General features: G+C 45.4%; 1 protein-coding gene across 1 annotated transcript; it reads right to left on the bottom strand.

Annotated features, from left to right (window-relative positions):
* Positions 1-2,107, bottom strand: LOC123429398 (probable pectinesterase/pectinesterase inhibitor 21). Its single transcript, XM_045113438.1, has 2 exons — positions 1,108-2,107; positions 1-990 (listed from the first exon to the last, which is right to left on the bottom strand). Exons 1-2 carry the CDS (start codon positions 2,066-2,068, stop codon positions 269-271), a joined length of 1,683 nt encoding a protein of 560 aa, XP_044969373.1. The 5' UTR covers positions 2,069-2,107; the 3' UTR covers positions 1-268.
* Between the last annotated feature and the right edge of the window lie 13,908 nt (positions 2,108-16,015).

Here is a 16,015-nt window from a genome sequence, read left to right as displayed (position 1 = left end):
ACAAATTCCCATGGTATATTATATAGAAAAGAAAAAACAGCACGTACGAGGTTACATACACATACACATTTTTCTGTCTTCCAAATTAAAGCTAGTTAGTAAGTATACAAGCTGTATCAGTTAATCACACACATGTGGTACGCATTGCACCATGGTATAGTATAGTGTATAAATATATATATGTCAATCAACTCAGCTAATTAATTGCGTATAGGAGGCAGCAATGGAGCGGGGGGAATAGCTAGTGAAGCATGGTGAGGGATGGGAGTCAGTGCCCCCTCCCCGACTCGGACTGCGGGAGGAGCCCCGGGATGTAGGGCACGCCGTACTTTGGGATGAACTGCTGGCCCTGGATGAATGCCTCGACGGTGTACTCCTTCTGCGCGTCGGCGAAGGTGACGGTCTTGATGCCGCCCCACTTGGCGCGCTGGCTGGTGTCGGCGCCGGGCCCGTGGTTCTCCACCTCCGCGTAGAAGAGGGTCTCGAGGCCGAAGTCGCCGTTCCACTCGAGCCAGCCCTTGGGGTCGATGAAGGCGCCGATCTCGTTCTGGATGTAGATTGTCCTGGAGTACTCCTTCCATGGGCGCGCCAGGTACGTCTTGATCTTGCTGGTCGAGTCCTTGAAGTCCGGGTGCGGCTCGATGGTGTTGTTGTGCATCACGGTGCCTCCCACGGAGCGCTTCTCCCGCCGCCCCTGGGCCGTGATGATGTTCACCTGGTTGTCCATGGGCTTGCGCGGAAGGATGAGGCAGTTCTGGATCACCACCTGGGAGTTGCCGAAGATGAAGTCGATGGTGCCGGTGACGGTGCAGTCGCGGAAGAACTGGCGTTGCGCGTGGGTGTAGAGCGTGTCTTGGTACCCGTCGAAGTAGCACTGGTAGAAGACGGCCTGGTCACTCTGCACCCGTAGCGCCACCGCCTGGTGGTTGTCGGCCCCCGCCGTGTTCTCCACCCTCACGCCCTTCATGAAGAACCCGTTACCGATAGCCTCTGCGCATTTGCAGCATCTCCATCAGTATAGTTCGCGCGATAGTTTCCTTTGGTTGATTGTACTATCAAGTTGTCAAGGAGGACAAGGAGGACAAGCAGGAGGGTTAGGTTAGGCACCCATGGTTGCGGTGTCCTTGGTGGTGAGGTTCATCTTGAAGTTCTTGTTTCCGGTGATGATGGTCTTGTCGGAGCCGTCGCCGATGATGACGAGGTTGGTGACGGGGCGGGCCACGGAGATGTACTCCTTGTAGGTGCCGGCCTTGATGTACATGACGTACATGGATGCGCTCTTGGGCGGCACCTTGGCGAGCGCCTCCTTGATGGTCTTGAAGTCGCCACTGCCGTCTGCGGCCACGGTGACGTTGGGCTTGAACTCGGGCGCGGAGGGCTCGGCCTCGAGCAGACGCCGCTTGCCATCGTTCATCCAGTAAGGCATGCCATCCTCCTCCCCGAGCAGCCTCCTTCCAATGTTGAGGCTGCCGAGCGAGGCGGAGAACTGGTCCACGACGGCGAGGATGTCCTCGGTGAGCTCCTGCGAGGCGTTGAGCGCGCCGCGCATCTTGCCGGCGGCGTCGGTGGTGGTGTTGGCGAAGCCGTCGAGGCATGTCTCCTGGTAGGTGAGGGCGGCGCTGAGCCAGGTCTTGAGGTCGTTGACGGCCTTGTTGAAGTCGGTCATCTCGAAGCCGCCGAGCCTGTCGAAGGTGGTCTTGAGGTCCTCGATGGCGTACTCGAGCAGCTCCTTGCAGTTCTCGAGGGCCCCCGACGTGCGCGGGTCGTTCTTGAGCTCCTCCAGGGTGGCCGACTCGCTGATGGCCTTCTTGATCTTCTCGGAGGTGACCTCGAAGATGGCCTTGGCGAGGTCCGTCGGGGACGTGGCGTTGCCGCCCACCTTGGTCAGCTCCGCCTCGCACGTCTCCTTGTAGTCCATGGGCTGGCAGAAGGCCTTGACGGACTTGACGGAGGTGGTGAGCTCCCCATCGCCCTTGTCGCCGTTGCCCTTGAAGGACACCACGCACACGGCGGCGACGACCGCAACCACCAGGATGCTCGACGCGCCGATGATCGCACCTTTACTCATGGTGTCGGGGCGGGTGGAGTCCGGCCGGGTCCCTGTACTGGAAAACGCGGGGAGATGGAGGAGACGGCTTATAAGCTGGAGCGACGACCTAGCCGGCCAGCGAGGTCAAGAAATGGACGGACCGTGGTCGCCGGAGCTGCCAAGGCGGCGAGGTGTACGGAGAGTCCCACGACAGAAATAGATGCTCAGCTCCACCCTTCGTGTACACGCACGCAACTGCAAAGCATGCATGTGCCGAAGTGTCACGTGTGCTTCGGACCGAAAATGCTAGACCTACTAAAGCCTACATAGATTTATTAAAACTTTTAACTAATCTAAACATGTCTTCCTTAATTTTAAGGAGTTGATGGACCTCATCCTTCTCTTAATTCAATCAATTATTGCCAAATTAGACTATCACATAAATCGTACGTAAATATTACGTATATGTAGCATTGCTCGCATCGGGCAGGTGGTTACAACCCTAGCATTTCGTACGCCTCGTATTTTTAGCTATATCTTAAAGCATCTTCAACAAACACATAAAAATTCCGCGTCCTAAAATAATTTTAACGCGTCACTCTAACAACTTTAGTGTGCCCGAAGCAACATTGCTTTAGCAGATGCCCAAAAACGCACGTTAAAAAAGATGCAGTATAAACTGTGAAGCGTGTGCAATCCGGCGCCTAAAATATGCTGCGCGTGATATCGTTTTTCAATGCGTATCCAAAAGTTTTTAACGCACGCACTATTTTACAGCGTCTGTTGAAATTGTTCGATGCAAAAAATATATATATATTTTAACGCGCGGAACAGTTTTTAGACGCATGTTAAAAATACTCTTAGTACATCTCCAACACTAATCCCTAAATCCCCTCCCACATCTCTTCGTTAAAGGAAATCAGTTCGTGCATACAGAGTGGAAGCCGCGGCCATCCAACCCTCTATGTATTATCCTATTCGGTTTTAATTAATAAGTCCGCATGATTCAAATAGCTATATATATAGTACTCTCTCCGTTTTAAAATAAATATCGCAAACTTAGGCCATGTTTAAAATCACTCAGATTATATAATCTGATTTTTAAAATTTATTATGTCTCCAAACAGATAGATTATGGTGTAGATTATAAAAACTAGGTTGACAGATTATTAAAAACTCATAATCTACTCTACCCAGCTAAATTCAGATTATGAATTGCTAATAATCCATTACCTTTATAAAGTTGGAGATAATTACATTTTCAGCACCGCCACCCTCCTCTTCTAAAAAAACAAAGGACATACACGTCATTATGCAATGTAAAACGTGAATTACAGTTTATATAATCTGGCCTTTAAACATGTCCACAAAACTATTTTTATAAACTAGATTATATAATCTATCTTCACAATCTAGATTATCATAATCTATTATGGTTCCAAACACGGCCTTAGTACTAATTTCGTATAAATTTAGTACTAAAGAAGCGACACTTACTTTGGGACGGAGAGAGTATAAAATAGTTCAAATATTTAAATGCAATAATTGTTCTAATTTAAAAAAGTCAGATATTAGACTTCAACATTTTAGTCCCACTTAACCGCTCACAAATGCTCAATCAGATTTTCCTTGAGTCGCCCGTGAGCTATTTGATGTCGAATTTGTTCACACATTTGAACAAACCTTCAAATATGACTGGATTTTGATCTGAAAATTTGATGAGAGAATTCCTTCTATGACACTACTCTTAAATTTGATGCCTTATGTGACACTCTCAACTTTTTTCTTCCTTCTACGGTCACTTGTGTAAAAAATTATGCCTCACATGACATTCTAGTGTATTTTTAGAGTTAACGGTGTCAACTTTTCACATACAAAGTCACTTTTGCCCCTGGTGTAATGTGTGACAAAAATACAAGAAATATTGTTGTACTATGTGTGACAAAAATACAAGAAAAATTCAAAAAATCGGCAGAACCTCCCCTGTATTTTGATGCCATATCCCCTACACACAGTTTATATATATAATGGATTGAACAATTCTCAACAAGTGCCATAAGCAACCAGATTCACACATAAGTCATCAATAGTTCACATATGTCAGGCCAAAGGACTTCCAAAAGAACCAGCATATCACAGGAACTCCAAAAGAACCATTACATCAAGAGATCTCTTACATCAATGGAAGAGCATAGAAGCATATGAAATTACAAGCTGAGCCTTCTTTTGCTTCTTGTGCTCATAGCAGGGCTAGGAGGATTAAACTTTCTGCTCCTTGTGCTCATAGCAGGGCTGTCAAGTGGCATCGGAATCTTCTCAGCAACCTTCTTTTTTGTCTTGGCCTTCTCAATGGAGCTAGTTTTTGATCTGCACATGTGTGTATGGCAACAGTAAGTTTAGGGCAGTAATGACACCATAAATTTTATGGCAGTAGCAAGTTTATCGCAGTAATGACAGATTTAGAGCAGCAACAAGTTTATGGCAGCAACATAATACAGCAAGTTTATGGCAGCAGCATCAAGTAATACAGAAAAGTACCTCTTTGAACCTCCAGAATTAGTGTTGTCATGTTTTCTCTTTTTCTTAGTTGTAGTTTCCAAGCTTTGGCTATGATGAGAAAGAAAAAACTTAGAACATAAACTGAGTTTTCATATTCATTGGCAGAAGTGTACAAGTGCTAACCTTGGTGGTGGAAAAAGCATCCTTGTTGGTGCTCCATCCTCGCAAGGCACAATGGACTGGGTTGTTTTGCTAGTCTTTGCCCTCTTCTTTGGTGGTTCTCTACATGAGCAATAGGAAAAGTAGTTAACACATGTAGTTGCAAACAAAAATAATAAGAGAAGCAAGGAAGAGTAATCTATATTACCTAATAGCCAACATTGCAGCAATGTCATCAGGGTTACCCTTCTTACAGTTGTGCCAATGATGCCCATATTCCTTACAAATTGGACATAAGTGCTTGCCCCCTTTTCTTTTCTTGTCACTACAACCTATATATCTCTCAGTTTTAGGCCTGCCAGCTATAGCTTTAAGTAGTGGTGGATGCATGAAAAATCCATGGTCAGATTCAGGCCATTGGCTCTTGTCAGGCATAGCAGGGATCAGGTTGGAATAGGCTGCTCTGAATTTTTCAGTGGAATAATACAAATCAACGTAATTCTTTATGTGAGCATCGCTAAGTGACGTGATGAATGCAAGAGCATGTTTGCAAGGAAGACCACAAACTTGCCATTGTCGACATGAACATGTTCGATCTTGCAAGTTAACGACAAACCTAAAACCGTTGCCCCCTAATGCACCCACTTCAACCACTTCTTCTGAGCATTGTACTACCTCCAAGTTGAATTCTCTAGTCAATGCGTTTAACTTCTTCATTATGTGGGGTAGAATCAATCCATCTAACTTCTTTGCTACTTTTCTCCTATCATTCCACAATATCATAATCAGCTGCCTCGCCTTATCCAAGAAATCATCCAAGTTCAATGACTTGTGGTGCTTGATCCAATTGTTAAAGCACTCCGCCAAGTTCTTGGTTACATAGTCCACCTTGCATATGGTCGAAAACTGACTCCTAGACCACAACCTATTGTGCCACTTCCTAATATATGTTGTTGCGGCTGGCTTTACCGCCTCCATTGCAGCCCAATTCTTGTCAAATATATATGGGTTCCATGAGTAAGCAGCTGCCCATAGGTGGTCATCAAATACTTTTCCAGTAAACTTCTTCTTGAAGTTGCTCACCAAGTGGAACATACATTCTCTATGTTCTGCCTCCGGGAACACTTCTTTTACCCCTATCATCACTGCTTGGCCAGCATCAATGCATATGGCTAAACCTGTTGGTGATCCTATGGCCTGTCTTAGCAATTGCATGAACCATATCCAATTTTCATTTGTTTCAGAGTCAAAAACTCCAAAACAAACTGGATACATCCAATTATGGCCATCCACTGCAGTAGCACTAGACAATTGCCCCTTGAATCTGCCTGTCATAAAGGTGTTGTCCACAGCTAAATATGGCCTACAGCCACTAAGAAATCCATCTATGCAAGGTTTGAGAGCAACAAAAATTCTTCTAAACCTTATTTTACCATTTATGGTATGATGGTCGATATGCACTATGCTATTAGGGCAGCAACTTTCAACTTATGCTTTAAACCTATACAAGTTGTTAAAACTACTATCCCAATCACCGTATAGTTGCTTCAAGGCTAGTAGCTTACCCATATAGACTCTCTTGTAGTGGATTTTGATCTTGTAGTGTTCTTTCAGCTTTTGTCGCAATTACTTTGCTCCTAGAGTTGCATCTTCAATGAGCCAATCTTTCACCTTCTCACATATCCAGAACTTAGTTGCGTTCTTCACTTTCTTTTTTCCTTTTAGTACTAGAACAATCGTGGTCAAAAGGTTTTTTTTCGCCTACAAAAGAGGAATACAAGTAAGCTAAAATCTCCTCAACATTTATGCAAGATATATTCAGAAATAAGTACGGTTAGACAATTACCATTACAGTACGCCTATCAACTGTTGTAGAAGCATGTATCCTCCATGGGCAATCATCTTCATCTCTTCTTTTACAATAGACCCTTAACCTACGTTGTGTGCTCTTCTCTGTGTTATACTCAAAGTCACGTTTGACTGCATGCTGAGAAAGAGCCAACTTAAACACATCCATATTGGGATATGTGGATCCTACAGTCATTGGAGGGTCTTGCTGGTCATACTCTGTATTTGGGGCATGATCTGGCTCATGCAAATCCTCCTCCTCTACTTCAGGCTCCTCCTCTACTTCAGGCTCCTCGCTCCCATCCTCGCTACCATCCTCAGAAACATTGGTTTTGTCTTTCTCTTTACCAGAAAAAAGAACCAATTTTAGAGGCATAGGTTCTTTCTCCAAATACATTTTCTCCTCATCAATACCAACATGCTCATTCTCCGGGATTGGGTTGCAAAGATAACTATCATCGGCCTCGTTTGTGTTGTTGTCCGCTTGAACATGCTCATATGTTTCTTTGGAGGGATCACAGTATGCAATCAACATCTGCACTACCTTTTCTGGATTCATCCTGCAAATCACAGAGAAATACATAAACATTGCTACTAAATTTATGCATACTAAAGAGATCTCCATACTTATCCTTCTTGCTACTAAATTTCAGCATACAGAGCCCACACATTGCTACTAAATTTCAGCATCTACAAGCTCGAAGCACTCACCCTTCTTGCCAATCTGCCTAAGCCGACCAGCCTTGCCCGCCCTCCATGGCGCCCTCGGCCGCCCCGCCTTGCCCGCCCTCCATGGCGCCCTCGGCCGCCCCGCCTTGCCCAACCTCCATGGCGCCCTCGGCCGCCGCGCCTTGCCCGCCCTCGGCCGCTGCGCCTTGCCCGCCCTTCGACGCCGTGCCTTGCCCGCCCTCCGACGCCGCACCACCTGCTTCTCCTTCAGCCGCCGCCTGCTCCATGACACCGTCGGCCGCCGCGCCTTGCCCGCCCTCAGCCGTCGTGCCGCCTGGTTCTTCATCAGCCGCCGCCTGCTCCATGGCGCCCTCAGCCGCCGTGCCTTCCGGTGACACAGCCGCGCCGCCGCTGCTGGGGTTTCGCTCGTAACATGGGCAGGCTGGGCTGGGGGTGTGGGCTCTGGTTTTCTCGTAACTTGAGGAAGGTTGGGCTGGGGGTGCTAGATTGAGTCAAACGGGGGTAGTTTGGTCCAGACGGGTAAAAAGTGACAGAATGATTTAACAGAACCGACAGCAGTGTCATGTGAGGCATAATTTTTACACAAGTGACCATAGAAGGAAGCAAAAAGTTGGGAGTGTCACATAAGGCATCAAATTTAAGAGTAGTGGCATAGAAGGAATTCTCTCAAATTTGATAGGATCAGCCATGTTCGTAAATTCAAGAGTTACGACATCATCCTCGCCCTCATCCTTCATGATCATATTGTGTATGAGCATACAAGTGTTGGAATTATGCCCTATAGGAAATGATAAATAAGTTATTATTATAATTCCTGTATCAAGATAATCGTTTATTATCCATGCTATAATTGTATTGAATGAAGACTTAGATACATGTGTGGATACATAGACAAAACATTGTCCCTAGCAAGCCTCTAGTTGGCTAGCAAGTTGATCAAGGATAGTCAGGGTCTTCTGACTATGTACAAGGTGTTGTTGCTTGATAACTGGATCACATCATTGGAAGAATCATGTGATGGACTAGACCCAAACTAATAGATGTAGCATGTTGATCGTGTCATTTTGTTGCTACTGTTTTCTGCGTGTCAAGTATTTATTCCTATGACCATGAGATCATATAACTCACTGGCACTGGAGGAATGCTTTGTGTGTATCAAACGTCGCAACGTAACTGGGTGATTATAAAGATGCTCTACAGGTATCTCCAAAGGTGTTCATTGAGTTAGTATGGATCGAGACTGGGATTTGTCACTCCGTGTGACGGAGAGGTATCTCGGGGCCCACTCGGTAATACAACACCACACACAAGCCTTGCAAGCAATGTGACTTAGTGTAAGTTACGAGATCTTGTATTACGGAACGAGTAAAGAGACTTGCCGGTAAACGAGATTGAAATAGGTATGCGGATACTGACGATCGAATCTCGGGCAAGTAACATAACGAAGGACAAAGGGAATGACATACGAGATTATATGAATCCTTGGCACTGAGGTTCAAACGATAAGATCTTCATAGAATATGTAGGATCCAATATGGGCATCCAGGTCCCGCTATTGTATATTGACCGAGGAGTCTCTCGGGTCATGTCTACATAGTTCTCGAACCCACAGGGTCTGCACACTTAAGGTTCGACATTGTTTTATGCGTATTTGAGTTATATGGTTGGTTACCGAATGTTGTTCAGAGTCCCGGATGAGATCATAGACGTCACGAGGGTTTCCGGAATGGTCCGGAGACGAAAATTGATATATAGGATGACCTCATTTGATTACCAGAAGGTTCTCGGAATTACCAGGAATGTACCGGGAATGACGAATGGGTTCCGAATGTTCACCGGGGGGAAGCCCACCCCGGAGAAGCCCATAGGCCTTAGGAGTGCCGCATCAGCCCTTAGTGGGCTGGTGGGCAAGCCCAAGAAGGCCCCTGCGCAGGAATAAAAGAAATCAAAGAGAAAAGAAAAAAACAGGGGAAGTGGGAAGGAAGGGAAGGACTCCACCTTCCAATCCTAGTCTATCCTCCTCCCCCCTTCGGCCGACCCCCTTGGGACTCCTTGAGCCTCAAGGCAAGGCCCCTCCCCTCCCACCTATATATACGGAGGTTTTAGGGCTGATTTGAGACAACTTTTCCACGGCAGCCCGACCACATACCTCCACGGTTTTTTCTCTAGATCGCGTTTCTGCGGAGCTCGGGCGGAGCCCTGCTGAGATTAGATCACCACCAACCTCCGGAGCATCGTCACGCTGCCGGAGAACTCATCTACCTCTCTGTCTCTCTTGCTGGATCAAGAAGGCCGAGATCATCGTCGAGCTGTACGTGTGTTGAACGCGGAGGTGCCGTCCGTTTGGCACTAGATCGGAGCGGATCGTGGGACGGATCGCGGGACGGTTCATGGGACGGTTCGCGGGGCGGATCGAGGGACGTGAGGACGTTCCACTACATCAACCGCGTTTATTCACGCTTCTGCTGTGCGATCTACAAGGGTACGTAGATCTGAAATCCCCCTCGTAGATGGACATCACCATGATAGGTCTTCGTGCGCGTAGGAAATTTTTTGTTTCCCATGCGACGTTCCCCAACAGTGGCATCATGAGCTAGGTTCATGCGTAGATGTCATCTCGAGTAGAACACAAAAGTTTTTGTGGGTGGTGATGTGCCATTTGCTGCCCTCCTTAGTCTTTTCTTGATTCCGCGGTATTGTTGGATCGAAGCGGCTCGGACCGGCATTACTTGTACGCTTACGAGAGACTGGTTTCATCGCTACGAGCAACTCCGTTGCTCAAAGATGACTGGCGAGTGTCGGTTTCTCCAACTTTAGTTGAATCGGATTTGACCGAGAAGGTCCTTGGATGAGGTTAAATAGCAATTCATATATCTCTGTTGTGGTGTTTGCGTAAGTAAGATGCGATCCTACTAGATACCCATGGTTACCACGTAAAACATGCAACAACAATTAGAGGGCGTCTAACTTGTTTTTGCAGGGTATGCTTGTGATGTGATATGGCCAACGATGTGATGTGATATATTGGATGTAAGAGATGATCATGTTGTAATAGTTAATATCGACTTGCACGTCGATGGTACGGCAACCGGCAGGAGCCATAGGGTTGTCTTTAAACTAACGTTTGTGCTTGCAGATGCGTTTAATATGTTGCTAGGATGTAGCTCTAGTAGTAATAGCATGAGTAGCACGACAACCCCGATGGTGACACGTTGATGGAGATCATGGTGTGGCGCCGGTGACAGAAGATCGTGCCGGTGCTTTGGTGATGGAGATCAAAAAGCACGTGATGATGGCCATATCATGTCACTTATGAATTGCCTGTGATGTTAATCCTTTTATGCACCTTATTTTGCTTAGAACGACGGTAGCATTATGAGGTGATCTCTCACTAAAATTTCAAGACGAAATTGTGTTCTCCCCGACTGTGCACCGTTGCTACAGTTCGTCGTTTCGAGACACCACGTGATGATCGGGTGTGATAGACTCAACGTTCACATACAACGGGTGCAAAACAGTTGCACACGCGGAACACTCGGGTTAAGCTTGACGAGCCTAGCATGTGCAGACATGGCCTCGGAACACATGAGACCGAAAGGTCGATCATGAATCATATAGTTGATATGATTAGCATAGGGATGCTTACCACTGAAACTATCCTCAACTGACGTGATGATCGGACTTGAGCTAGTGGAATTGGATCATGAACCACTCAAATGACTAGAGAGATGTACTTTTTGAGTGGGAGTTTAGCAAGTAATTTGATTAAGTTAAACTCTAATTATCTTGAACATAGTCTAAGTCCACTTTGAATATATTTGTGTTGTAAATCATGGCTCACGCGACAGTCACCCTGAATTTTAATACGTTCCTAGAGAAAGCTAAGTTGAAAGATGTTGGAAGCAACTTTGTAGACTAGGCCCGTAATCTTAAGTTGCTCCTGCAAGCTGGGAAGAAGGATTATGTCCTTAATGCTGCGCTAGGAGATGAACCACCCGCTACGGCTGACCAAGATGTTAAGAACGCTTGGTTAACACGTAAGGAGGACTACTCAGTAGTTCAATGTGCAGTCTTGTATGGCTTAGAGCCGGGACTTCAACGTCGCTTTGAGCGTCATGGAGCATATGAGATGTTCCAGGAGTTGAAGTTTATCTTTCAAAAGAACGCCCGGATCGAGAGGTATGAGACCTCTGATAAATTCTATGCTTGCAAGATGGAGAAGAATTCGTCTGTCAGTGAACATGTGCTCAAAATGTCTGGGTACTCAAATCGTCTAGCTGAGCTGGGGATGGAACTCCCGCAAGAGGCTATCACTAACAGAATTTCTTCAATCACTGCCGCCAAGCTATAAGGGCTTTGTGTTGAACTACAACATGCAAGGGATGAACAAGTCACCCGGCGAGTTGTTCGCGATGCTGAAAGTCGCAGAGTCAGAACTCCGTAAAGAGCATCAAGTGTTGATGGTGAATAAGACCACTATTTTCAAGAGAAACGGCAAAGGAAAGAAGGGTAATTCAAAGAAGAGCGGCAAGCCTGTTGCCAATCCGACGAAGAAACTCAAAGCTGGACCTAAGGCTGAAACAGTGTGCTATTATTGCAAGGGTATGGGTCACTGGAAGCGCAACTGCCCCAAGTATCTGGCTGATAAGAAGGCGACCAAAGAAAAATCAGGTATATTTGATATACATGTTATTGATGTGTACTTAACTAGCTCTCGTAGTAGTGCCTGGGTATTCGATACCGGTTCTGTTGCTCACATTTGCAACTCAAAACAAGAACTACGGAATAAGCGAAGGCTGGCAAAGGATGAAGTGACGATGCGTGTGGGAAATGGTTCCAAGGTTGATGCAATCGCCGTCGGCACAGTTTCACTTCAGTTACCATCAAGATTAGTTATGAACTTGAATAATTGTTATTTAGTGCCTGCGTTAAGCATGAACATTATATCTGGATCTTGTTTATTGCGAGATGGTTACTCGTTGAAGTCAGAGAATAATGGTTGTTCTATTTCTATGAGTAATATCTTTTATGGTCATGCACCCAATGTGAGAGGATTGTTCATATTGAATCTTGATAGTGATAATGCAAAAATACATAACATTGAGACCAAAAGAGTTAGAGTTAACAATGATAGCGCCATGTTTTTGTGGCACTGCCGCTTAGGTCATATTGGTGTAAAGCGCATGAAGAAACTCCATACCGATGGACTTTTGGAGTCACTTGACTTTGATTCACTTGACACATGCGAACCATGCCTCATGGGCAAGATGACTAAAAATCCGTTCTCCGGAACAATGGAGCGTGCAAGTGAGTTGTTGGAAATCATACATACCGATGCGTGTGGTCCGATGAGCGTAGAGGCACGCGGCGGATATCGTTATTTTCTCACCTTCTCTGACGATTTGAGTAGATATGAAGATCAAGTTCCTAATGTCTGATTGTGGGGGTGAATATCTGAGTTTCGAGTTTGGTGCTCACTTAAGACAATGTGGAATTGTTTCACAGTTGACACCGCCTGGAACACCAGAGCGTAATGGTGTGTCCGAACGTCGTAACCGTACTTTATTAGAGATGGTGCGATCTATGATGTCTCTTACCGATTTTCCGTTATCGTTTTGGGGTTATGCGTTAGAAACAGCTGCATTCACTTTAAATAGGGCACCATCAAAATCCGTTGAGACGACACCATACGAACTGTGGTATGGCAAAAGACCAAAGTTGTCGTTTCTTAAAGTTTGGGGATGTGATGCTTATGTCAAAAAGCTTCAGCCTAAAAAGTTGGAACCCAAAGCGGAAAAGTGCATCTTCATAGGTTACCCAAAAGAGATAGTTGGGTATACCTTCTATCTCAAATCCGAGGGCAAAGTGTTTGTTACTAAGAACGGAGCTTTTCTCGAGAAGGAGTTTCTCTCGAAAGAATTGAGTGGGAGGAAGATAGAACTTGATGAGGTTGTCGAACCTCTCATCCCTCTGGATGGTGGCGCAGGGAAAGGGGAAACCCCTGTCGTTGCGATGCCGGTTGAGGAGGAAGTTAATGATGATGATCATGAAACTCCAAATCAAGTTCCTGTCGAACCTCGCAGGTCGATGAGACCGCGTACTACTCTAGAGTGGTACGGTAATCCCGTCTTATCAATTATGTTGTTAGACAACAATGAGCCTGCGAATTATGAAGAAGCAATGGTGGGCCCAAATTACAACAAATGGCTGGAGGCCATGAAGTCCGAGATAGGATCCATGTATGAAAACAAAGTGTGGACTTTGGAAGTACTAGCTGAGGGCCGCAAGGCTATTCAGAACAAATGGATCTTTATGAAGAAGACGGACGCTGACAGTAATATGACCGTTTATAAAGCTCGACTTGTGGAAAAGGGTTTTTCACAAGTTCAAGGAGTTGACTATGATGAGACGTTCTCACCCGTAGCGATGATTAAGTCCGTCAGAATCATGTTAGCAATAGCTGCATTTTTCGATTATGAAATCTGGCAGATGGATGTCAAAACGGCGTTCCTTAACGGATTCCTTAAGGAAGAGTTGTATATGATGCAACCCGAAGGTTTTGTCGATCCTAAAAATGCTAATAAAGTGTGCAAGCTCCAGCGATCCATTTATGGACTGGTGCAAGCATCTCGGAGTTGGAATAAACGCTTTGATGAGGTGATCAAAGCATTTGGGTTTATACAAGTGGTTGGAGATTCTTCTATTTACAAGAAAGTGAGTGGGAGCTCTGTGGCATTTCGAATATTATATGTGGATGACATATTGCTGATTGGAAACAACGTGGAGTTTTTGGAGAGCATAAAGGATTACTTGAATAAAAGTTTCTCTATGAAGGACCTAGGAGAAGCTGCTTACATTCTAGGCATTAAGATCTATAGGGATAGAACGAAACGCCTGATAGGACTTTCACAAAGTACATACCTTGATAAAGTTTTGAAGAGGTTCAAAATGGAGCAGTCCAAGAAGGGGTTCTTCCTAGTTTTACAAGGTACGAGATTGAGTAAGACTCAGTGCCCAGCAACTGATAAAGATAGAGAGCATATGAGCACCGTCCCCTATGCTTCAGCCATAAGTTCTATCATGTATGCAATGTTGTGCACTAGACCGAACGTTAGCCTGGCCATAAGAATGGCAGGCCGGTTCCAGAGTAATCCAGGAGTGGATCAATGGACGGCGGTCAAGAATATCCTGAAGTATCTGAAAAGGACTAAGGAGATGTTTCTCGTGTATGGAGGTGACGAAGAGCTCGACGTAAAAGGTTACGTCGATGCAAGCTTTGACACAGATTCGGACGACTCTAAGTCGCAGACCAGATACGTATTTATTCTTAATGGGGTGCGGTAAGCTGGTGCAGTTCCAAGCAAAGCGTCGTAGCTGATTCTACATGTGAAGCGGAATACATGGCTGCCTCGGAGGCGGCTAAGGAGGGTGTCTGGATGAAGCAGTTCATGACGGATCTTGGAGTGGTGCTGAGCGCAGTGAATCCAATAACCCTGTTTTGTGACAACACAGGTGCCATTACCTTAGAAAAGGAACCACGGTTTCACAAGAAGACCAGACACATCAAACGACGCTTCAACCTCATCCGCGACTACGTCGAAGGAGAGGACGTAAATATATGCAAAGTGCACAAGGATCTGAATGTGGCAGACCCGCTGACTAAACCTCTTCCACGGGCAAAGCATGATCAACACCAAAACTGTATGGGTGTTAGATTTATTACAATGTAATTCACATCGTGATGTGAGGGCTAGATTATTGACTCTAGTGCAAGTGGGAGACTGTTGGAATTATGCCCTAGAGGCAATGATAAATAAGTTATTATTATAATTCCTGTATCAAGATAATCGTTTATTATCCATGCTATAATTGTATTGAATGAAGACTTAGATACATGTGTGGATACATAGACAAAACACTGTCCCTAACAAGCTTCTAGTTGGCTAGCCAGTTGATTAAGGATAGTCAGGGTCTTCTGACTATGTACAAGGTGTTGTTGCTTGATAACTGGATCATATCATTGGGAGAATCATGTGATGGACTAGACCCAAACTAATAGACGTAGCATGTTGATCGTGTCATTTTGTTGCTACTGTTTTCTACGTGTCAAGTATTTATTCCTATGACCATGAGATCATATAACTCACTGACACTGGAGGAATGCTTTGTGTGTATCAAACGTCGCGACGTAACTGGGTGATTATAAAGATGTACTACAGGTATCTCCGAAGGTGTTCGTTGAGTTAGTATGGATCGAGACTGGGATTTGTCACTCCGTGTGACGCAGAGGTATCTCGGGGCCCACTCGGTAATACAACATCACACACAAGCCTTGCAAGCAATGTGACTTAGTGTAAGTTACATGATCTTGTATTACGGAACGAGTAAAGAGACTTGCCGGTAAACGATATTGAAATAGGTATGCGGATACTGACGATCGAATCTCGGGCAAGTAACATACCGAAGGACAAAGGGAATGACATACGGGATTATATGAATCCTTGGCACCGAGGTTCAAATGATAAGATCTTCGTAGAATATGTAGGATCCAATATGGGCATCCAGGTCCCGCTATTGGATATTGACCGAGGAGTCTCTCGGGTCATGTCTACATAGTTCTCAAACCCGCAGGGTCTGCACACTTAAAGTTCGACATTGTTTTATGCGTATTTGAGTTATATGGTTGGTTACCGAATGTTGTTCAGAGTCCCGGATGAGATCACGGACGTCATGAGGGTTTCCAGAATGGTCTGGAGACGAAGATTGATATATAGGATGATCTAATTTGAT

This window comes from Hordeum vulgare, chromosome 2H (genome assembly GCF_904849725.1).
Source record: "Hordeum vulgare subsp. vulgare chromosome 2H, MorexV3_pseudomolecules_assembly, whole genome shotgun sequence".
NCBI classification, from domain to species: Eukaryota; Viridiplantae; Streptophyta; class Magnoliopsida; order Poales; family Poaceae; genus Hordeum; species Hordeum vulgare.
The sequence above is the reverse complement of the archived record's forward strand: the minus strand, read 5'-3'. Positions and strand labels throughout refer to the sequence as shown.